The sequence below is a fragment of the Gymnodraco acuticeps genome, unplaced genomic scaffold (genome assembly GCF_902827175.1).
Source record: "Gymnodraco acuticeps unplaced genomic scaffold, fGymAcu1.1, whole genome shotgun sequence".
Lineage (NCBI taxonomy): Eukaryota > Metazoa > Chordata > Actinopteri > Perciformes > Bathydraconidae > Gymnodraco > Gymnodraco acuticeps.
Genome location: NW_022990374.1, coordinates 161,422 through 185,096, shown reverse-complemented (window position 1 = coordinate 185,096; position 23,675 = coordinate 161,422). Strand labels below are relative to the sequence as shown.

Genomic DNA, 23,675 nt, shown 5'->3' with positions numbered 1-23,675 from the left:
TATTGGCTTCACCAGAATGAGGTGTGAATAGGGTGAATGTAATGCAAGGTGCTTTGAGAGTTCATACAGACTGGATAAAGAGATATATCAGTACAGTTCATTTACCATTTGTGAAACACTTCATTTGAACTCAAACTGATTTCCGAACACGTTACTACGTTATGTTTTCCTTTTAAAAACAGTTACTGATATCATTTAATTATAATTCTGCAACACTCAATTTCATAATAGCTGATTTGTTGTCACATGTTAGTCCTGGCCCCCTTACTATTGCTTTGCCTGCTTTCTACCCTCAATAGCAACATAACGCTGTTTGCACCAATCACAGTGGAGGTTTTACTGCTCAAAATGTGAAGTACATTTTTAAACAAGGGGTCCTTCGACATCAGAGAAGCAGAATTCTTCCTTCTGGACAACAATCATTGATTTTTGTTGGCTTAAATTACGACTCACTGTGAGACTTTATCAGCCGTATCTAGCTGGATAAATTTAATAACGTTATCCCCATGAGTTGATTGAAACTCTGGCTGACTTTTTATCATTTCAGCTCTCTCATTTTTAAACAACAATCTCGTATAAAGGGGGTTTTACATGTGCAGTTAATGGCTCCATGCATGCTTTGTGCTAAAAGTCTGAGGCACTGTCAGCTATTGTTAGCTAATAAAGCAAAATGCTGTTTGGTTAGCTTACATGTCTGTATGTTTTTAGTTTTAACATAACAAGAGCTTAGGGTAAAGACAAAGGACTTACGATGTACAGTGTTTCCCAATCGTAATGCTATTTTAGGTAGCCTAGGTTAGCTTAATGCAACTTTCCAAGAGAGAAGAAAAGCATAGCAGACATGCTAACATTAGCAAAAACTGATAGCATCAAACTGATAGCATCAAGGACTGACTTTGGCATAGTAGAGAGAGCAGCAGAGAGCAGCGCCTCTAAGTGGGCTCAAGTCCCGCCTCCCCTTCAACAAGGCAGCACAAGAGATTCTCAATTCCACCTCTGAGGACCTCTCCAGAGATGCATGGTTGGCGGCTGCTTGGAGGTAGGAGTGGGAGCTAGCCGGGCCCTCCCGCATCCATCGCTACATCTGGGACCCAGGAGATGGCGCCGTAGGAGGAGACGACCTACCACGCCGGCAATGGACCACACTAAACCGCCTACGAACTGGGGTCGGTCGCTTCAAAACATCAATGAAGAAGTGGGGCCTGGCAGACAGTGCTGCATGCGAGTGCGGTGACCCTGAACAGACTATATAACAACCACCTGCCCTTTATATAGACCACCCTCTGAAGCCAGCCTCTTCGACGTAGGACCAGAGATGCGGGCATGGCCACACGACACAGAGTTGAACCTCTGACGTTACACGAAAGAAGAAGAAGGCACAGTGTAGAAATCTTACCCAGTGTTGCCCATAATATGCATTTTTGTTATTATTTTATAGACTAACCTGTAACTATTAACCACTTTATAATCTGCTCTGTTGCTTCTAGAATCCTGCTTAGCCCAACATGCTAACAATAGCAATTATGTTAGGGCAATAAACAAAGAGCATTGAGCTACTTTGAATTAGTGATTACATTTTCTTTCTAATATCTGGTCCAAACAACCAACTTATTGTCTTTTCATTATGTCATACAAATATCCAAAAACATATTGAGGGAATGCAGGGAATGCTTTGTGTTTATCTGCTTTGTTGTAAGAAAAAAGAAAAGGAAGTATCCTTATTTAAATATGTAACAGGTGTCTTTGTAATGAAATGCACTCGCGTGCCAAAGTAGTTACAGGCCTCAATCGTCTACTGCAACACAGAAACAAACTTGATTTGGCTAGTGTTTCCTCACGGTGATAATCTGCTGTGTCTACACCGGCATCAGACCACAGGTGCAGCAGGACAGGTGGAGCAGCACTCTACAGGAGGAGGGTCAGAGCGAGGGGAGAGATGAATCTTCTGATGCCGCTGTTCACACACAGGGAGGCATGACTGCAGTTCGCTAAAACAGGCGGGTGGAAGCACAGACATTTCAGCTCGCTATTTCCTCTCCGGTGAGGGAGCAAAGACTCTCTCGTTCTGTCTCTCGCTATTTTTAGCCGCCCCTGAGATGAGAGACGACCCACCACTGCGGCGGTGGCAGGCGTAAGTGGGCGATGGTATAGAGAGAGCCAGAAAAATATTGATGGAAAGACAAAAGAGTGTACAAAGCAGAGCGACGGAAACTTGCAGGAAACCGGAAAAGAAAAAGACAAAAGATGAAAGAAAGCGTTATTTGAATGAGTGTTCAAACCCAATGTTTGATCATGTTCTGGTGGTCCTACCCATATCCTGCTGCCTCACCTGAGAGCAGACATGTCTATCTTTGGTGCGTTAAATCATGATTGAGGAGAGAGACATGTAGGAAAGAGCTTGATGTGCAGGACGAGAGAATATATAGAGGTTTACATTGCAGAGGAGGGCATTGAGCGACAGGGAGAGGCACTACAAGAGGCTCTAGATTCACCCTGCAAGCAACAGGGTCGTCGGATCACTCTCAAAACACCTTATGAAGCTAGAGAAAGAGCAGCTGATGTAATCTACTAAATACAACACAGACAAATCCTTTATGCTGATGGATTCCCCCATTCATGCAGGTACCTTGTTAGCTTGCAAATACATGCTAATTGGCTAGCTATGACTACATATAAACACACAAACACAAATATAGTACGTTCATTCAACGGATGTAATCTCCATCCAGGCATTGTGTTTGTCTTTCAACTAAAAGTTGTAAGAACTTGGGAAGCTAAGGATGTTTTTAATTGGTCTCATTATTTTTCTACTTCCTGAAAAGTTGCTGATGGAAACATAGACTGATGACCACAGGAACTGTCTGTTTCACGGACAGCCAGCCAACCAATCTACTCAAAATCTAGCGTGTAAAATGTCCTATTAGAAGGAATCAAATCCATCAAAACATTGAAGCCTCTAAACCTTTATTTCTGTACAGCTTAAAACTGACAAAGCCTACTCTTAATGTAAAGGAGCTTTCTTTTGATCCCAAAAGAATGAACAAGCACCATTTGACTACAGTAGGTGAGATGTTGCTTTATTATCGAAAATACAGGCATTGTTTGTTTTGGCTGAACAACAATGACTTATTACAACATTTACACTGTAGATGCCTACCCTACACCAAAGACTAGGTCAGTGGTTCCCAACCTGGGAGGAGTTGAGGCCAAATATCATATTTAGACTTTTTTTTTTTTTTTTTACATATAAGGCAATACATGATTGTCACTAAAAGCCTTGTCTCTACATTACAATAAAACATACACAATTATTGATTCATTCATTTGAATAAAAATTCAAGTTAGAAACTAAAGGCATAAAAAGACAGAAATGTATAATTCTTTAATAGAAATGTTTCTTCTGCCCGTAAAGTGTCCAAACCAGGCTTTTCTGGATAAGTGCATTTTTAAAACACAGTCATTGTCCATGCCGGTTTCAGATTATTTCTCACAGTTGCTCCGATCAGATCGGTCTCCTCCATTTAGATTATTTACGACTTTTGAATCTACATAAACACATCGGTAAAATCCGGCTTACTTTGAGCATGTGTTTTAAACAGTTTAATCCCTTTGTGAATTGTTTCCACTTGCGCCGTCCTTTAATTTCTTCATACAGCGGGAATCCAAATTAATTAATCCTGAGTCCAATAACCATCAAAGTCACTCCAATAGTGCTCCTTAATTACGCTTTCATCCTCCTTTAACAAAATACTTCACATTCATCCAGTTTGTGACAGTTGTTGTAGCATTTTGAGACTTTTAAACTTTAATTACCGCCGTTTTTTCTGGAGATTTCAACATTTTGACTTTTTTGTGAAAATATCAACATTTTGACTTTTTTCAGAAAATCACAAATTTCTGACTTTTTTCTGAATATCTGACTTATTTCTGCAAATTTCGACATTCTTACTTTTTTCTGAAAATCTAACATTTCTGACTTTTTTCTGAAAATCTAACATTTCTGACTTTTTTCGAAAATTTCAAAAACAGTATCTAATATGTAGCCCGGGTGTAAATAGCATTGCTGGCTACGGACACCCGGGTGTTTCTGAAAATATCAACATTTTGACTTCATTCTGAAAATGATTACTTTTTTTGATGACTGGGTTATGTGTTTATAAATCGCTGATTAATGCAGACAAGACCAGTATAAATGCTCACAGTACCAGGGCCGTCCCTCCCTACAGGCTGATCACGCAGACTGCGTGGGGCCTCACCTTGCGGAGGGAGCCTCAACTGAGCCGTAAATGTGGCGCACCTATGTGCTTATGCGGCGCAATTAGTGTGGCGCGGCATGGTTTTGCCGCTGCGAGGCTCTACTAGTACCCCCCCCCTTTGCGTGGGGCCTCAAGTTGGCCAGGGACGGCCCTGCACAGTACCGTAAGGCCCATCTACAACTATAATCACCCTTCAGTCCTTATGAATTCTCCTTCTAATATTTCCTTGACCTATGTGTATATTTCCATTCAAATGCTCAACGTTTTACTGTGATACCTTGTTTCAACAGTTAATCACTTTATTTTAAATGTTTGTATTCATATTTTAATTTGTATTATATTTTATCTTTATTTTCTATCTTGTGTGAATCCTATTTTTCACTCTGACTCTGACTCACTATAAACGCCTGAATTCACCGACGGGGGAAAGTATAGTTCCATCTCCTCTCATGGCCTTTCTCATCGAGTTCAAGGAAAAAACTCTCACATTTCTGACTTTTTTCTGAAAATCTAAAATGTCTGACTTTTTTCTGAATATTGACTTTTGGTCAGAAAAAATATCAACATTCTTACTTTTTTCAGAAAATCTAACATTTCTGAATTTTTTTCTGAATATCTAAAATATCTTATTTATTTCTAAATATCTCAAATGTTTGACTTATTTCTGAAAATCTCAACATATTGACTTGTTTCTGAATATCTAAAATATCTGACTCATGACCTTTCCCCATCGAGTTCCAGGACAAGAGACAAGGGGACGACAGAGCATCATTATTTTCAGTCAAAGACCAAGAGAGGAATTCAATCAAGAAGACGGTGTAAATGAGAGGAGATCTGTACCTGCTCGTGGTGCTCGATGCCCATACTGATGGTATTGATGAGGATAGCGATCATGATGCCTCGGTTGAAGTATTTGCTCTCCACGATTCCCCAAAGCTTCATCGTGATGTCATGCCATATCTCCTTGCATCCCTTCTTTCGGCTACAGCACTCCTGTTTCTCTGCACCTTCCTGGCCTGTATTGCCCTTCTCCTTGGTGTCAGAGTGCGTCCCCTCCCGGTCCGTTTCCTCTACAGCTCCCTCCTCTGTTTCCTCTTTCACCGCAGTACGAGTTGGTCCAGTGAGCGACAGAGCAGCGGCACATTGAGGGCAGCCGTCAGTCGCAGAGGTGTGGTCCGGTTTACTACGATGGGGACAGGGGGGACCTACAATAAAGCAAAGAGAGGGGTTAAACAAGCAGTTTATCAAGCGGTGCATCTCCCTGGTTCCCTCAACAAAAGCAAAGAGATTCTTCCATTGGATTTTGGAAGAAATAATCTCCGTTTAAAACAAACGTTTATGAGATTTACATGTTTAGTTCAGCAGGATAATCTCCACATATTAACAGGATGTTATGATTTTTGAAGTAAGAAGCTACTGTAGGCTATAAAGGAACATCATCACGGTCACATGACTTCACGGTCACAACTGCTAAGCTAAAGGCGGCTAATGTTGGGCTATACAGGAACTACAGCACGGTCACTTGGACTTCACGTCACCAACCGCTAAGCTAAAGGTGGCTAATGTGGGGCTATAATGGAACTAAAGCACGATCACATGACTTCACGTCACCACCTCTAAGCTAAAGGCGGCTAATGTTGGGCTATAAAGGAACTACAGCACGGTCACTTGACTTCACGTCACCACCGCTAAGCTAAAGGTGGCTAATGTTGGGCTATACAGGAACTACAGAACGGTCACATGACTTCACGTCACCACCTCTAAGCTAAAGGCGGCTAATGTTGGGCTATAAAGGAACTACAGCACGGTCACTTGACTTCACGTCACCACCGCTAAGCTAAAGGTGGCTAATGTTGGGCTATACAGGAACTACAGAACGGTCACATGACTTCACGTCACCACCTCTAAGCTAAAGGCGGCTAATGTTGGGCTATAAAGGAACTACAGCACGGTCAGTTGACTTCACATCACCACCGCTAAGCTAAAGGTGGCTAATGTGGGGCTATAATGGAACTAAAGCACGATCACATGACTTCACGTCACCACCGCTAAGCTAAAGGTGGCTAATGTTGGGCTATAAAGGAACTACAGCATGGTCACATGACTTCACGTCACCACCGCTAAGCTAAAGGTGGCTAATGTTGGGCTATAAATGTCACGGTGTGTGAAGCAGGTAGGACCCAAATGCAGAATAAAGTGACAATTCCTTTATTTCAAGGCTAGGTGCTAAACAACGACAAAACAGAACACTCACCGACGAACTAGTCATGACAAAAGACGAACCGACAAAGACAGACAGAAAAACCAGAACTTAAATACACACAAGACTAATCACAGAAACAAGACACAGGTGAGGAGGGAGGAGAAAACACAGGGACACCAGGTGAACACAATCGGGTAAATTAGACACACCAGGGAAACTAACGACCGGGAACCACAGACAGATTTAAACAAGACACAACGCAGACAGAAACAGGCAAGACAGGAAGTGAAGACCTTTCAAAATAAAACATGAAACAAGACAAGACAAAACACCATAAAGACAGATCGTGACAATAAAGGAACTACAGCACGGTCACATGACTTCACGTCACCACCGCTAAGCTAAAGGCGGCTAATGTTGGGCTATAAAGGAACTACAGCACGGTCACATGACTTCACGTCACCACCGCTAAGCTAAAGGTGGCTAGCGTTGGGCGTGATGATGTTTAGTCATCTCATTTAGACACTTGTTAGCAACCACCGTTTTTAAACTCACCAGTGGGATATCTACTGACGTCATTTATGTTGTAGAATAAAACATTACAATCTCTTCAGCTTGTGTTAACCACAGACCTTATTTTAGGATAACAACCATTCAGAAAACAATTGACTTAAAGGCCAGGTAACAGTTATGCTAAACTGTTAAAATGCTTCCTGGTTTCATGAAGGTTTAAAACATGTTTACATACCGTGCCTCATCACTGCTCTCTTCTCAACTCCTCCCCTTCCATTGGCCTTCCTCTCTCTCCTTTCCCCTCCTCCTCCTCTTCTTCCTCTTCCGACGCCCTTAAATCCACGAGGTTTCCCCCGCAGGGTGTTGAACAGGAAGACAGTTTGTCTCCGGGCCTTGCGGATCATGTGACAGACGAGCTGGAAGACAGCCTCGTAGCAGTCTCCAGGCTCGCTGTCCAGAGTGGAGTTAGAGGAACATCTCGCTCGCTGCTCCTGCATCAGCTGGTGCTCCCGCTGCTTGGTCTCAGAAAACTGGGTGGCGATGACCACGAGGCACAGGTTGATCATGAAGAAGGAACCAATCTGAGAGAGGGAGACAAGAGGCATATAGTTATAAAAGACCCAATTATTGTTTATTCCAAATCAGAATCAGAATACCTTTATTAGTCCCACAGAGGGGACATTTGTTACAGCAGAAAAGAGCCACACACAGCTTCATGTTAAAGGTCACCTATTATGAAAAATCCACTTCCTCATGTCTCTTCTACATCAGCATGTGTCCCCTCTTCTTCATGTCTCTTCTACATCAACATGTGTCCCCTCTTCTCCATCAACATGTGTCCCCTCTTCTTCATGTCTCTTCTTCATCAACATTTGTCCCCTCTTCTTCATGTCTCTTCTACATCAACATGTGTCCCCTCTTCTTCATGTCTCTTCTACATCAACACGTGTCCCCTCTTCTTCATGTCTCTTCTACATCAACACGTGTCCCCTCTTCTTCATGTCTCTTCTACATCAACATGTGTCCCCTCTTCTTCATGTCTCTTCTACATCAACATGTGTCCCCTCTTCTTCATGTCTCTTCTACATCAACATGTGTCCCCTCTTCTTCATGTCTCTTCTACATCAACATGTGTCCCCTCTTCTTCATGTCTCTTCTACATCAACATGTGTCCCCTCTTCTTCATGTCTCTTCTACATCAACACGTGTCCCCTCTTCTTCATGTCTCTTCTACATCAACATGTGTCCCCTCTTCTTCATGTCTCTTCTACATCAACATGTGTCCCCTCTTCTTCATGTCTCTTCTACATCAACATGTGTCCCCCTCTTCTTCATGTCTCTTCTACATCAACATGTGTCCCCTCTTCTTCATGTCTCTTCTACATCAACATGTGTCCCCTCTTCTCCATGTCTCTTCTACATCAACATGTGTCCCCTCTTCTTCATGTCTCTTCTACATCAACATGTGTCCCCTCTTCAGGTAACCCCCCCCCCCGATCACCTGAATCTCCTCTAGAGCACCATTGAGTTCTTTGTAACCAAATGTCTCTCAGAGGGGCGTGGGGAGGGGCTCTTTATTTTCATCTAAAGTAACAGACAGAGAATCAGCACTTTGGAAACAGGACTGAAACAGAGGGGATTATGGGTAATGCTGCAATGATCTGTTTGGTGTTTCAGCCAATCAGAGACAGGCTCTGGATATATCTGAGACCTGTGATATATTGATGAAAAACAGTATGATAGGGACCTTTGACTAAGAAGCCATTATCATATGGATCTAAGATCATGAAGAAGGAACCAATCAGAGAGAGAAGAGGCATACAGTTTCAAAGACCCAATTATCATGTATGTGTGAAATCTGAAAACACTTGGCGGTCAGTTTCTTCCACAAAGTCACACTGAATAAACTCTCAGCATGAGTTGATCTGCTGCTACGTCCAGCCTGGTAGCCCACTTGGCTGCAAATAATGCAATATGGTTACAAACAAAGCTGTGCAGATTTCAGGGATAACATTGATGATACTGCAATGTAACTCCTGCCTTTTTTCTTGAGATAAATACAGTATTTTGGTAACCGAAAAAACCTTATCAGCGGAAAATAATATTGTCTCCATGTCTTAAAACTGCTGAGTCATGTATCGCACCTCAAACAACAATTAAATCCCAAGTTACGGTTTCTTTACTTCGTCTACAGACAAACAAAATTGTAAAATAAACTCAGAAATCACAGTTTCAGTGTAAGCCGGCTGCCTGCCACTCGTCCTCTAGGACAGTGTTTTTCAAAGTGGGGGCCCCGACCCCCCGGGGGGCCGCCAGGGGGCGCCATGGGGGTCACGCAAAGTTTGAGGGAAAGGGGAATTGTTTTGTTGATGTTATTAATAACTGCATATCTATCAATCTTTGTGTCCTTTGATGCCAATCTTTTAATATTTTTTTGTTTTTGAATCACACGACCGCCCTTCAAGCCAATCAGAATCGAGCTGCCGCTACTGAGAGTGAAAATCTGCTCAGCTTTTGGAGCAAGTGAGAGCGAGTGAATGTTTCGCTCTGCAGCCGGATGAGAGCACGGATGTAGCAAATGTCGCAGAGTTGCTTGCATACATCAGATTTATATCAGAAGACAACTTTGTTGAGGAAATATTATTTTGCAAAGCACTGGAAGGTAGAACCACAGGAAGAGACATTTTCCAAGTTTTAGATGAGTACATCATCTCAAACGGACTTGACTGGTCTCGTTGTGTGGGTGTGTGTTCAGATGGGGCAGTGCGGCTACGACAGGCAAAGAAAGCGGAGTGACAGCTTCGATCAGGCAGAAGGCCCCAAATGTAGTGGCAACGCACTGCATGCTCCATCGCGAGGCACTTGTACACATCATGTAAAAAATAAAAATTGCAACAGGGGGTCCCGCCAGAGGATAATGCTATATGGGGGTCCTTGGCATGGCAACGTTTGGGAACTCCTGCTCTAGGAGACTTATCAGACATCATTTCCAATGTATTTAAATTACACTATAAATCGACGCCGATCATGGATCTCCAGTAACATGTCTTAATAGTTTGTCCGTCTGAACATCTTCGTTGAGCTTCTTGTAGATACAGAAAAATGCGGTTTTCTAAATGTTTTGATGTGAGTTGCCGAAATCTTCAGAATCCGTATTTACCGCCATTCAAATGACATCAATGTTTCCCCCCAAAAGTGAGCGGGTGCCGTAATTTCGCCCAGAAGTGACGCATGTGTTGCTCTCATCTATAGATGCTGTTGTTTTCAATCTCAGAGAATTGTCATCTCTAATGGAAGGAAAAGAAAAGACCACATTCACAATGGACAAGCATCACCTTGGATTTAGGGATTTGATCCAAGGCCCAAAAGTGTTGTCACGTACTATACTTTACAAAGACTAGGACTAAAGAGTGATAAAGTACAGGATGCTATTTGGCACAGCCCTGGTTCACAGATCAAACTCCCATTGAGTGTCTCCATAGCGTGGATGTTAGATGACTCACAGTTGGAGTACTTCCACCAATTGGACGGACATTAAACTATCTTTGATGAATCATCAGAACACCATTTTGAACATGTCACAGTCGAAGCACAACATACTCATAAAACAGCGCGATTTAGCAAAAATAATGTCAACTTTAAATGGGATTTTAAACTCAGGGATAACAACTCCAATTTCTCCAAACCTTAAGGTCACAGCAGATTGAGAAGTCTTTTTGCGTTTGCAATCAACAACATCATTCCTTTTGTTGCATTTTCCCATTATATTTAAAGTAATATTCCATTCCTTACACACTTAATGTAAACACTATCCTGCTTTACATCGTGTCGCCTTCAATAGTGTTTTATAGTCAGAGTTCATTGATGTTTTATCTTCACGGTCTACTGTATATTTTTCAACTTTTGAATGCCGTTTTAATTCTATTTTGAGATGTTTAAATTCTAGAGTTGTTTATTTCTACTTATGTGCAACGCCTTGTTTTGTTTTGTATGCTGCTGCAACGCAAACATTTCCCAATTTAGGATCGAATAAGTACCTCTTATCTCATCTAAACTAAATGCCACTAAATCCTCCACACTGGACCTTTTACTGGAACCAAAATGTACTTCTTTGTTGAAATATCTAGGTTTCGGAGCCAAACTGGAGAATTTATATTCACAAGTGTGTCGGAAAACTGTTAGAACCTTTGTTTTGCTTTCCTGTATGTTTGATATTTAACACACACTCTCTTTATAGCAGTTTTAACAGATGAAAAAGTCCCGAGAGAAGCAGACCTGATGTAGAGAGAGGGAGAAGGCTCTCTGTGAAGAATAGTGATTGTGAGCCCGATAACCCCCTCCTGCTCCTCCGCTGTGTCCACGACTACTGAGGAGCCGGATAAAAGGTGTGTGTAAGTCGATGTGTGTGTGTGAGCCTCAGTGTGTGTGAAGCTGCTCTTCATTGATCCAGAGCTTATTTGTGGGCAGACCGGCTGGTGTTCAAGCTCTCTGTTCTGGAGGTCTAAGAAAGCTCCCTGCAGCCGATCAGCACAAATCCCCTCAAATATTTATACCCACACTCTGCTGCAGCCGCTGAAACACAATTAGATTAGAGAGTGTGTGTGTGTGTGTGTGTGTGTGTGTGTGTGTGTGTGTGTGTGTGTGTGTGTGTGAGTGTGTGTGTGTGTGTGTGTGTGTGTGTGTGAGAGAGAGTGAGTTTGAGGAAGAGCAAAGAAATGTTAACAAAGAAATATCAAAATGTTAACTAAGAAATATCCTGATTACCAAAAATTCAAGCAACCCGTTTTTAACGTCAGCCTTTTAGTTCAAACATTTATTGCATCAATGATAGATATCATTGTTTATTGCTCACAAATGGAGCTTTCTTCGTAGTGTTTTTGTCATTTACCACAAAAGTAAGTGACTTACATTTGGGAAATGTATCTTAAAGGGTGCCAAATCTAGGTAGCTTACTTTTGGGGGTCTTAGAAATAGTTTACGGACACATTTGGTATCCAATACCTGTTTCAGAGTATTTTGTAATTGCCCATTGATTCTTAGAATTCATTAATGTTTTAATTACAAAGATCATACGTTTTATTCCGGGAACAGATGATTTCACAACTGCTAAAGTTCTGCTTTTCCCCTCAGCTTTTGAGGGTCACCACTTTAATATGATTCCTGATAAAGTGCCTTCCATTCTTTAGTCTTTAGAGGGAAGTTACCCATGCTCACACGCCTCCAAATAGTTAAGAAGGTTTTTACAGTTTTCTTAAGGTTTGACCTTTTCTCGACACAGAAAATTAAGAGATAATATAAAATAAATGTTGCTGCTGAAGGCCAAACATCTCTTTTTGCATGAAGCTCTGAAGACAAGATATCAAATCAAGTTTTATTTATAAAGCACATTTATAAACGATGTTTGGTGGAGCCAAAGTGCTGAACATATAATAGAACATAACCTACAGTAGAGACACTTTACAGCAAATACAACAGCACAGATTGTGAGGAATATCAGTATGAGAAAACGATACCCTCTGTCCTTAGACCCTCTGTCCTTAGACCCTCTGTCCTTAGACGCTCTGTCATCAGAACCTCTGTCCTTAGACCCTCTGTCCTTAGACCCTCTGTCCTCAGACCCTCTGTCCTCAGACCCTCTGTCCTTAGACCCTCTGTCCTCAGACCCTCTGTCCTTAGACCCTCTGTCCTCAGACCCTCTGTCCTCAGACCCTCTGTCCATAGACCCTCTGTCCTCAGACCCTCTGTCCTCAGACCCTCTGTCCTTAGATATGAACTGTATGTTGTGACTCGACAGATATGTTAGGTTTAGTTATGTTTTTACTCTAGTTTTGTGTTTTGATCTTGTCACTTCCTGTTTTTATTTTGAAAGTAATCTTGCCTCTCATTCCAGATCCCACATTTCCTGCCTTTGTGTGATTCCCTCTGTGAGATTGCTTGGCCCTGCCCTGATTGTTTTCACCTGTGCCCATCCCCCTCACCTATATATAGCCCTGGTGTTTCTTTGTTCCTTTGTCAGTTCGTTATGTTTCATGTCGTGAGCACCTAGGCCTTTTGACTCCTGATACCTACCTTGAGATTTAGACCTTTTGCCAAGTGAGTTTTTGTGTTGTTGTACAACTTAGTTTTGGCTGTTTAACTACTTTCTATGTTTTGAAAGTGCGATTTAGTTTTTGTTATTAAAGAACATTCTATTTTTGGACAACTGTCTCCGAGTCCTGCTTTTGGGTCCTGTGTCTCGGTTCATAACACTGTAAGGAATCGACTAAACCCCAAGGAATGTCTAAGGTCCGTCTCCGTCGAAGTCACCAAAAACACATCAACTGTTCAAAGAGCAGGTGTTTATACTCATGTGTTCAACGTTAATACCCGGTAAGCGAGGTCACCGTCGAATCAAAAGGCTCATCACACTCTGCTGGCCTTTCCAGATGGCAAACCTTAATTTCACAGAGCCAAAGCTTTTCCCAAGTAAAGCCTTTAATTCCTCTGAGTCCTTGTGTCTGCTCTACATGATGCTAATCAGTGTACAGCGACTCTCAAAGTCTCTCCATTTTATCTCACTTTTCTCATCTGTCCCTCCATCTGTCACACTCTCTCTCATCAGCGTTTTCATCTCTTCTTGCGCTCTCTTGTTATCACTCACCCCTCTGATTCTCAATTCAATTTATCACGCTTAATCTGCATTGTGAGTGAAATTGTCAAACGGCTAAATACAAGCCATTCTCTCCTCTGTCTGTCTCCATGCTCAGTGTCGTGCAGCATTAAAGGAAACATAAATGAAATCTCGTCATCTGTCTGTTCTTGAGATAAGCACAATGGGAACAGAACTTTTTAACGTGTGAACCGTAATGCTTTAAATCACTTTCCTCCGCTAAGTCTGTTTGTGAGACAAGCGCCGAGACATGCCGTAACAACGCTGACAAGATCCCGACCGTCAAAGCTCTGCAGGGAGAAAAGCCCTGCGAGGAAACTCAGTCTGCAACACCATGAGCGTGATTAATTACTGAGTATCTCCAGATACATTAAGCAGTGAGGTCTCACTCATCTATACCTGAACATCAGCAGGAGAGGACTCTTTAAAGTAGAGACACTACATACTGATATACACCTGAACATCAGCAGGAGAGGACTCTTTAAAGTAGAGACACTACATACTGATATACACCTGAACATCAGCAGGAGAGGACTCTTTAAAGTAGAGACACTACATACTGATATATACCTGAACATCAGCAGGAGAGGACTCTTTAAAGTAGAGACACTACATACTGATATACACCTGAACATCAGCAGGAGAGGACTCTTTAAATTAGAGACACTACATACTGATATACACCTGAACATCAGCAGGAGAGGACTCTTTAAAGTAGAGACACTACATACTGATATACACCTGAACATCAGCAGGAGAGGACTCTTTAAAGTAGAGACACTACATACTGATACACACCTGAACATCATCAGGAGAGGACTCTTTAAAGTAGAGACACTACATACTGATATACACCTGAACATCAGCAGGGGAGGACTCTTTAAAGTAGAGACACTACATACTGATATACACCTGAACATCAGCAGGAGAGGACTCTTTAAAGTAGAGACACTACATACTGATATACACCTGAACATCAGTAGGAGATGACTCTTTAAAGTAGAGACACTACATACTGATATACACCTGAACATCAGCAGGAGAGGACTCTTTAAAGTAGAGACACTACATACTGATATACACCTGAACATCAGTAGGAGATGACTCTTTAAAGTAGAGACACTACATACTGATATACACCTGAACAGCAGGGGAGGACTCTTTAAAGTAGAGACACCTACATACTGATATACACCTGAACATCAGCAGGAGAGGACTCTTTAAAGTAGAGACACTACATACTGATATACACCTGAACATCAGCAGGAGAGGACTCTTTAAAGTAGAGACACTACATACTGATATACACCTGAACATCAGCAGGAGAGGACTCTTTAAAGTAGAGACACTACATACTGATATACACCTGAACATCAGCAGGAGAGGACTCTTTAAAGTAGACACTACATACTGATATACACCTGAACATCAGCAGGAGAGGACTCTTTCAAGTAGAGACACTACATACTGATATACACCTGAACATCAGCAGGAGAGGACTCTTTAAAGTAGAGACACTACATACTGATATACACCTGAACATCAACAGGAGAGGACTCTTTAAAGTAGAGACACTACATACTGATATACACCTGAACATCAGCAGGAGAGACTCTTTAAAGTAGAGACACTACATACTGATATCACCTGAACATCAGCAGGAGAGGACTCTTTAAAGTAGGACACTACATACTGATATACACCTGAACATCAGCAGGAGAGGACTCTTTAAAGTAGGACACTACATACTGATATACACCTGAACATCAGCAGGAGAGGACTCTTTAAAGTAGAGACACTATACTGATATACACCTGAACATCAGCAGGAGAGACTCTTTAAAGTAGAGACACTACATACTGATATACACCTGAACATCAGCAGGAGAGGACTCTTTAAAGTAGAGACACTACATACTGATATACACCTGAACATCAGCAGGAGAGGACTCTTTAAAGTAGAGACACTACATACTGATATACACCTGAACATCAGCAGGAGAGGACTCTTTAAAGTAGAGACACTACATACTGTATACACCTGAACATCAGCAGGAGAGGACTCTTTAAAGTAGAGACACTACATCACCAGAACATCAGCAGGAGAGGACTCTTTAAAGTAGAGACCACTCCATCTGAATACACCTGACAATCAGAGGAGAGGGACTCTTTAAAAGTAGAGACCACTACTATACGATATACACCTGAACATCAGCAGGAGAGGACTCTTTAAAGTAGTGAGACACTACATACTTTGATATACACCCGGAACACAGCAGGGAGGACTCTTAAAGTAGAGCACTACTACTGATATACACCTGAACATCAGCAGGAGAGGACTCTTTAAAGTAGAGACACTACATACTGATATACACCAGAAAGTGAGCATGTCGTCTTTGAACTATTGACAATTAATAGGAAATATTAGCATTTTATTAGCTAGCTAACAAAGGACCGTGCAAAATATTACCTAAAAACACCCAATTGGTATCAACATACAGAATCAAATGTGTTATTATTATGGTCAAAGTAAAGTTTTGGTGACAATGAAACTTTCACATTTATTTTTTCTGTCGTCTTTACTTGACTCTTTAATATTGGTGCTGTATCTTCTATTTCAAAATATGCGCATATATCAACTTGCCTTTTCCCAATACTACAGTATTTAAATGTGAAAGGTTGGTAGACGTAGCGTTTGACATGCTGCTGAAGCTGTGATCAGTGTGTGCTCAGAGAGGCCGGAGGACATGCTCAGGGATTCGCTCTAATTAATACCATTTCATTTCAGATCAAAGAGGGAGTCCAACATGTGGTCGCGTCCTCCCCCCATCCTCCAGTCCTCTCTGTGATTTCATGCCGACATCACTTCCCTCCGCTCCTGATTCCTTCTCTTCATTGATCCATCCACTGCTCTCCCACCCCTCCTCCATCACCCTCACTCTTCACATCACTCACAATTTTCCCCCCTCTTCATGCCTCTATTTCTTCTCCAATTTCATCATCCTTTCCACATTTCTTACTCTCCACCAACTCTTACGGCCCGTCTACACTACAGGCGTAATAAAATGCTTTCAACGCTTCGCCCATTCATTTAAATGGGGTGACGTAGGATATTTTCAAACTTCGCCGAACTGCATTGTGGGTAGCATGGCAAGGCGTTGCAAGCATCGCGAGCGTCTATCGGCGTCAAAAGTTGAACAATGTTCAACTTTTGAGGCTCGATGCTTGCTCGAAGCTGGCGTCAGCCAATCAAATCCCGTTTTTGCAATTCCCGCCAGTACAAGCGCTAGCCAATCAAACCGCGTGCAAGCTGGGAGAGCCAGACCGCAGTTCATTTCCTCATATTCAAAACGAGAAATTACGGTAGCAAATCACCCGGTTCTTTCCGACCAGAACTATTTACCGGGATACAAACTGGAGGAGCGAGGCATGGAGGGAGGTGGCAGAGACAGTGGAGGAACCAGGCATGGGGAGGGAGGTGGCAGAGACAGTGGGTGAAGCTGGTAGGTTTTCGCCTGTTTGGGGATTTTATATCCAGTTTACTTCGTTTTAACATTGCTATTGCTTTGTATGTCGGGGGCGGGAGATTCATGTGATTGGTTGTTGGTCGCGTTGCTCGCAAAAAATCGCCAAGCTTCAGACACGCCCAGCTTCAAGATTTTTTGATGCCTGTAGTGTAGACGGGCCGTTACTCTAGTCCTCCCTTCCTTCCTCCTCACTGTTCCCCTCCCCACTGATGCTCTCACATCAAAAGACAACCATAATATCATAAAATCATCTGTGGTGAAGCAATCTTGATTAGTTAATCCGGGAAAATGCATGCGAGGGAATTCTTGTCCATCATTGTGTGTCAATACATTTGTTTTATTGAGAGTAGAAGGTATTTTTTAAGTCTAGTGGAACAAAATAAGTACGTGTGATGGCTGAACAACCTTTAGATTAACCTGTTAAGCCCCAAGGTCCCCCTCGGCAGGTCCTTTTTTTTTTCACGACACAGTGTCTCAGGGGATCTTAATATTTAAGAACCTATTAATGTGTAGCACCAGATTAACGGGAATAATCTCAGCTAACTGACGATACAAACAATTTTTACCAAAACAAAACACAAGTCTCACAAGAAGCATCTAAATGACCCCTGAGTGAAAAATGCTAACGCACTTTGGCACAGAACTCAAGATAAAATATATCATTATTACTTATCGTAGCTGCACATACAAGATATCCGATTAAAGCTGAGGTTCCACAGATTATTTCAGTATATAGTATCATCACTGAGTGATCCGAACTCGCGACAGGGGAAGCAAACACAGACATCACAACACGTACCTTTACGGAGCTTTTACGGGAGATCGTCTCACCGTAGCTGTCAATCTGATCAAAAGACGTGTTCAATGGCATTAAAACAAGAAAAAACGCGGCTGAATCGGTTAATCCATAAATTGATAATGTTTCTGTGGAATAATTGTTTTTAATTTATAATCCATAATTCCATTGTATGTAAAAATCGGAGAGTAAAAGTTAGCTGCTAATGGTAGCCACCAGAGTTATTGCAGCTTCCGGTCTTGGCTATACGGCAGTCTCACACACACACATGACCAAATAAGGAGTATGTGGGAGTTCCCCTCGATTCCATTGGCTCTGACGGTTAGAAAGAGATGTCAATCAGCAAAATCGAGCAAGGGGGGCCAGAGATATGGAAAATCCACCCAAATGACCCCAGAAGTGTTTTTTTTGTGCTAAATCTCTCTAAAAAGGTCAATTTTCACTTGTTTTGCATCAATCTTGATACAGAGTACTTATTATATGTTGTCGTTTGGATTCCTAAAGCTTTTAGTCTACCATCCCATCATTCAAGGGTGGTTTTATAAGTAATTTTTTTTTTTTGGACGGACACAATAATTTAAATTGTTTTACTGTGTTCAATCTGAATTTACTTTAAAATAAAAATATCTATATTGATTCTGACACATCTACATCCAACTCACAGATGTAACCTTGCTTTGAGAAAAAAGATTATTAATGTAACCCTTTTAGAAGTGAAGATATGGTCATTTGTTCTGGGAATGTCATTTTCGAGCCTGAGACCTGAAAAACAGGCTCGGGGCTTAAACTGCATGTCAAACACAAGTACACGATAGCATAAGCAGATACGATGCAGATAGAAGAACGTTCTCTTCATTAATCGTGATGTGATGTTAAATATTTGATCTCTTCTTTGTGTCTTAAGTCCTTCTTAGATGTTGCAAATGGAGCTGCTGTAACATTTCAGACTTGACCTGACAACTAATTAGTATTGTATCATATAGTAGAGAGGGTCCTTCTAGACATCACCCCAAACTATCTAAGGCATAGCAGGGTTCATGCATTGCTTTCTATGGTAGTTTATTTAACTTGTATTTTTCTCTACTTTTCCCGGTATTTTCTATACTGTGTTACTGGTGCTCTCTACATGCCTCTGCACACTTCCCCCAGGGACAAACCAAGTACTTTGAATAACATTTGAATTGAATATACTCGCTCAGGGCTAGAGAGTGATGGCTTCTGCGGAGAGGAGATGATTTACGACGGCACAGCCTGAGATAGGTCAAAACATCATTTAACATGGGCTCCAATGGGAACGCACACAGCTTTAATGCGTATTGGAAACTGGATTGGTGTTGGTGTGCCTGTTTGCAAATGTTTCCGCGTCACTGAGAATAATGAGTAGAGTGACAGATGCATGACTGATGCTCAGCGAGAAAGGGGGGATGAAATGCAGGTAGGAAGAGTATTAATGAAGGGAGTCTGGAGGTGGGAGAGATAAAAGGAAAGAGAGTGAGGCAGAGAGGGGTGAAGGACGAAGGGAAGGAACAGTTAGCAAGGATTGATAGATGGCAGGAACAGATAAGGAAGATAGGGTGGCAAGGAAGGATGAGTGACAGATTTGGAGGGTAATGGAAGAAGAAATAAAGGGGTGAGGAGAGACTTAGCTTGTGTCTGAATCTGAAGGCAGGCAATTAAAAGTGTAATAAAAAGACACGGCAGCCCCCGGGTTGAGGAAGCAACCGGGACTGGCAGTCACGCTGCACACTACACACACACACACACACACACACACACACACACACACACACACACACACACACACACACACACACACACACACACACACACACACACACACACACACACACACACACACACACACACACACACACACACACACACACACACACACACACACACACACACACACACACACACACACGCACGCCGTCTCTCTGACAGACTGAGAATGATATATACTAGAGGAACACACAGTATGAGCACCTGATATACGGAAACAGTAGCTAAAGGATTGGAATTCAAAAGTGTTAACAGAACAAAAGGATCCTTCTGCAGGGTTTTTAGCTCAGTGTGTGTGTGTGTGTGTGTGTGTATGTGTGTGTGTGTGTGTGTGTGTGTGTGTGTGTGTGTGTGTGTGTGTGTGTGTGTGTGTGTGTGAGTCGCCTGGCTGCACAAAGCAAGCCCTACTTTGTGTACAGTGTACGAGTGTGACTTACAATGATCAGCAGGATGAAGTAGATGAAGTTGTAGAAGGAGTGAGCATCCATCACATAGTACATGATCTCCACCCAGCCCTCCAGAGTGATCACCTGCAGTCGAGAGGAAAGGTGAACAGTGAATCCACAAAATGCCTTCATGGGGGTGCCTTGCTCCTGTTAAAGGAACAGTTTGGGAACATGCGTGTCCTTGCTATTGCCCAAGTGTTAATTGTGTCAAAATAACTCAAAATGTGTTTTTTCTAACTCAGAATATGTTGCCTGTTTTAAAGGGAAGTCTTGTTCATAACCAATAAGCTGGTATTTTGACTCTAATATGTTAATGAACAACTAGTTGATGGTGAGTATGTGTACCTTAGTCTAAAGTGTTATCAAACACGAATGTCTCACCTGAAAGATGACGATCCAGGCGAAGCAGATGTTGTCGAAGTTGATGGCTCCTTTGTGAGGGTTGCTGAGCCCCGTGTGGCAGCGGGTGTAGTACTGGTTCCAGTTCACACAGAGCCCGCCCACGCTGACGCTCCCATTGGCTAGCGGCTCGGGGCTGAGGCCCAGCGACTGGCGGTACAGAGCGTCGTCTTTATCCAGGCAGCACGTCCGTCCGCCCTCACGCCGCGCCGGGACGTCTGAGCAGGACATGATGCCATTATCGATGGGCAGCGAGCAGATGAAGGGCCGCTCGTCATCCTCATCGGCACTGTAGTAGGGCCGGGGGAGGCTGATGCCCTGGGGCTGGGGGGGGGGAGAGAAAGAGGTGAGTACAGTACCGAACTAAAGTTGCTTTAAAAACAACAATGGAGTAACTGTAGGAAATGAATTCAACTAGGTAAATGGGAAGAACCAGAAGAGCAAGGTTCATCCTGAAGTGAGAAACAAAGGCAGTTTTTTGTGAACAGAGCTTGAAGGCATCATCATTTGACTCAACCTCTGTGGCTAAATTAATTAGCCGAGGGCAAAACAATTATCACAATAATGGTTTTGATTATCTCCATTTTAAAGGTCTCCTAGTATACTATTTGTAGGCATATATATTATAGGTCTCAGATATATGAAAAACATGTCTTTGAAGTGTTTTGCTCAAAATACCAAACAGATCACCCATTTATAGCCATGCCTCATATCCCTCTATTTCAGCCCTGTTAGAGAAGTGCTGATTCTGGGTCTGTAGCTTTTGCTTTAAAAACAACAATGAAGTAACTGTAAGAAACGAATTAGAAAGGTCCATCCTGAAGTGAGAAACAGAAGGCAGTTGTTGTGTTTCATAATCTAATATTGATTGGCAATGCATCTGGTGTGCATCCAATGTGTCACTTATTTAATCCTCAATCAGTAAAATACTGAAATCACATTTGAAGCCAGAGGCCATGAATAGAGTTATGCAATGTGTGTGGGCATTAATGCTATTTCTCTTTGGAGATTCCACGCAGAATAAAGCCACTCGTCCTTCATGGCTGAACATTCGTGTGGCGTGAGATCAAAACTGAAAGCAGAAAATATAATGATGCAGTCAGATGAGAGGACTGAGAGGGATGATTATGTTTGTAATGGATTGGAAGACATTGACAGCAGGGACACAGAGAGGCAGACAGGTAGTGATGTGACGTGTTAACCATGATAATAATAAAGCTTTATTTAAATACCGTGACACATGTCTGATGGGGTTTTCCACAGAAACCATTGCCTGTGTCTTCGGTGCTGTGTCTGCCGTTGTTGGCTTTATGCTACACATATACTGCATGTCACCGTCACTCAGAGACAGCTGTCTTGTTGGATGCTCAGTGAAGCAAATCTAATGTGGCATCTACTTAATTCTACCCCTTTTTCTTCTTCTACAAACAGCCTTAGTAAAGCAAACTGTCGATCAAATTAAAGGTTGAAAAACACTCTACAGTTATAATAAAACCAACTAGGTGTTCAGTGTGTTGTGCTTGCATTACGTGAACATCTTCAGACTACTGACATGTGTGTATCAGCTCTCTCAGCGGCTAATAACAGAAATGTAGACCAGTGGTATTTCTCGAAGGTGAAGTGCAGCCAGAGGAGAGGAAGCTGGATCAGCCGGTCCTGCCAACGTTATATATTTGCAGTTGACAAGCTTTAAGAGAGGCGGACAGAGAAGTAGGACAAAAGCAGCGTATGAACACTTTGCTCAATGAGTTCCAGTGAGAGCTGTATGCGCTCAAAGATGTTAAAGGTGCCCTCTTGTGCTTTTTGGTCTCAGAGGCTAAAATCCCTGAGTTCCTTCCAGAGGGAGTTTCTCTCCCTGCCTGAAACGCCTCCACTGGACTCCTTTGTTTACTTCTGTATTTGAGTGAAATCACAATGTAAAACTCAAGCTTCTATTGGCTAACGCTCCAACACGTGGTTAAGGGGTGGGGGGGGGACATCTCTAAGAGGTTGACCAATCAGAGCAGACTGGGCTCTGGTTTCAGACAGAGGGTGAAAAGAGGTTCTGCAGCTTCTGGAGCTTTTTGAACATTAAAGCATGGAGACATGTCAGAGTAGAGACACTACATACTGATACCTGAACATCAGCAGGAGAGGACTCTTTAAAGTAGAGACACTACATACTGATATACACCTGAACATCAGCAGGAGAGGACTCTTTAAAGTAAGGACAACTAACATACTGATAGACACCTGACATCAGCAGGAGAGGAATCGTGAAGTAGAGACACTACTACTGATAGACAACTGAACATCACAGGAGAGGACTCTTTAAAGTAGAGACACTACATACTGATATACAACCTGAACATCAGCAGGAGAGGGACTCTTGAAAAGTAGAGACAGCTACATACTGATATAACCTGAACATCAGCAGGAGAGGACTCTTTAAAGTAGAGACACTACATACTGATATACCCTGAACATCAGCAGGAGAGGAACTCTTTAAAGTAGAGACACTACATACTGATATACACCTGAACCATCAGCAGAGAGGACTCTTTAAAGTAGAGACACTACATACTGATATACACCTGAACATCAGCAGGAGAGGACTCTTTAAAGTAGAGACACTACATACTGATATACACCTGAACATCAGCAGGAGAGGACTCTTTAAAGTAGAGACACTACATACTGATATACACCGGAACATCAGCAGGAGAGGACTCTTTACAGTAGAGACACTACATACTGATATACACCTGAACATCAGCAGGAGAGGACTCTTTAAAGTAGAGACACTACATACTGATATACACCTGAACATCAGCAGGAGAGGACTCTTTAAAGTAGAGACACTACACACTGATATACACCTGAACATCAGCAGGAGATGACTCTTTAAAGTAGAGACACTACATACTGATATACACCTGACCATCAGCAGGAGGACTCTTAAAGTAGAGACACTACATACTGATATACACCTGAACATCAGCAGGAGAGGACTCTTTAAAGTAGAGACACTACATACTGATATACACCTGAACATCATACACCTGAACATCAGCAGGGAGGACTTTAAGTAGAGACGCTACATACTGATATTAAACCGAACATCGC

At 42.3% G+C, this 23,675-nt stretch overlaps 1 protein-coding gene across 1 annotated transcript in view; it reads right to left on the bottom strand.

The window, feature by feature from the left end:
- LOC117551471 (voltage-dependent T-type calcium channel subunit alpha-1I-like) overlaps positions 1–23,675 on the bottom strand; it is a gene marked incomplete at both ends in the record, with an annotated part of 140,069 nt that overhangs the window by 30,760 nt on the left and 85,634 nt on the right. The window contains 5 exons of the mRNA XM_034224383.1: positions 5,097–5,461; positions 7,208–7,553; positions 20,163–20,255; positions 20,553–20,888; positions 22,839–22,845. Of these exons, the coding sequence (XP_034080274.1) occupies positions 5,097–5,461; positions 7,208–7,553; positions 20,163–20,255; positions 20,553–20,888; positions 22,839–22,845 (1,147 nt within the window). The remainder of the gene's footprint in view (positions 1–5,096; positions 5,462–7,207; positions 7,554–20,162; positions 20,256–20,552; positions 20,889–22,838; positions 22,846–23,675) is intronic.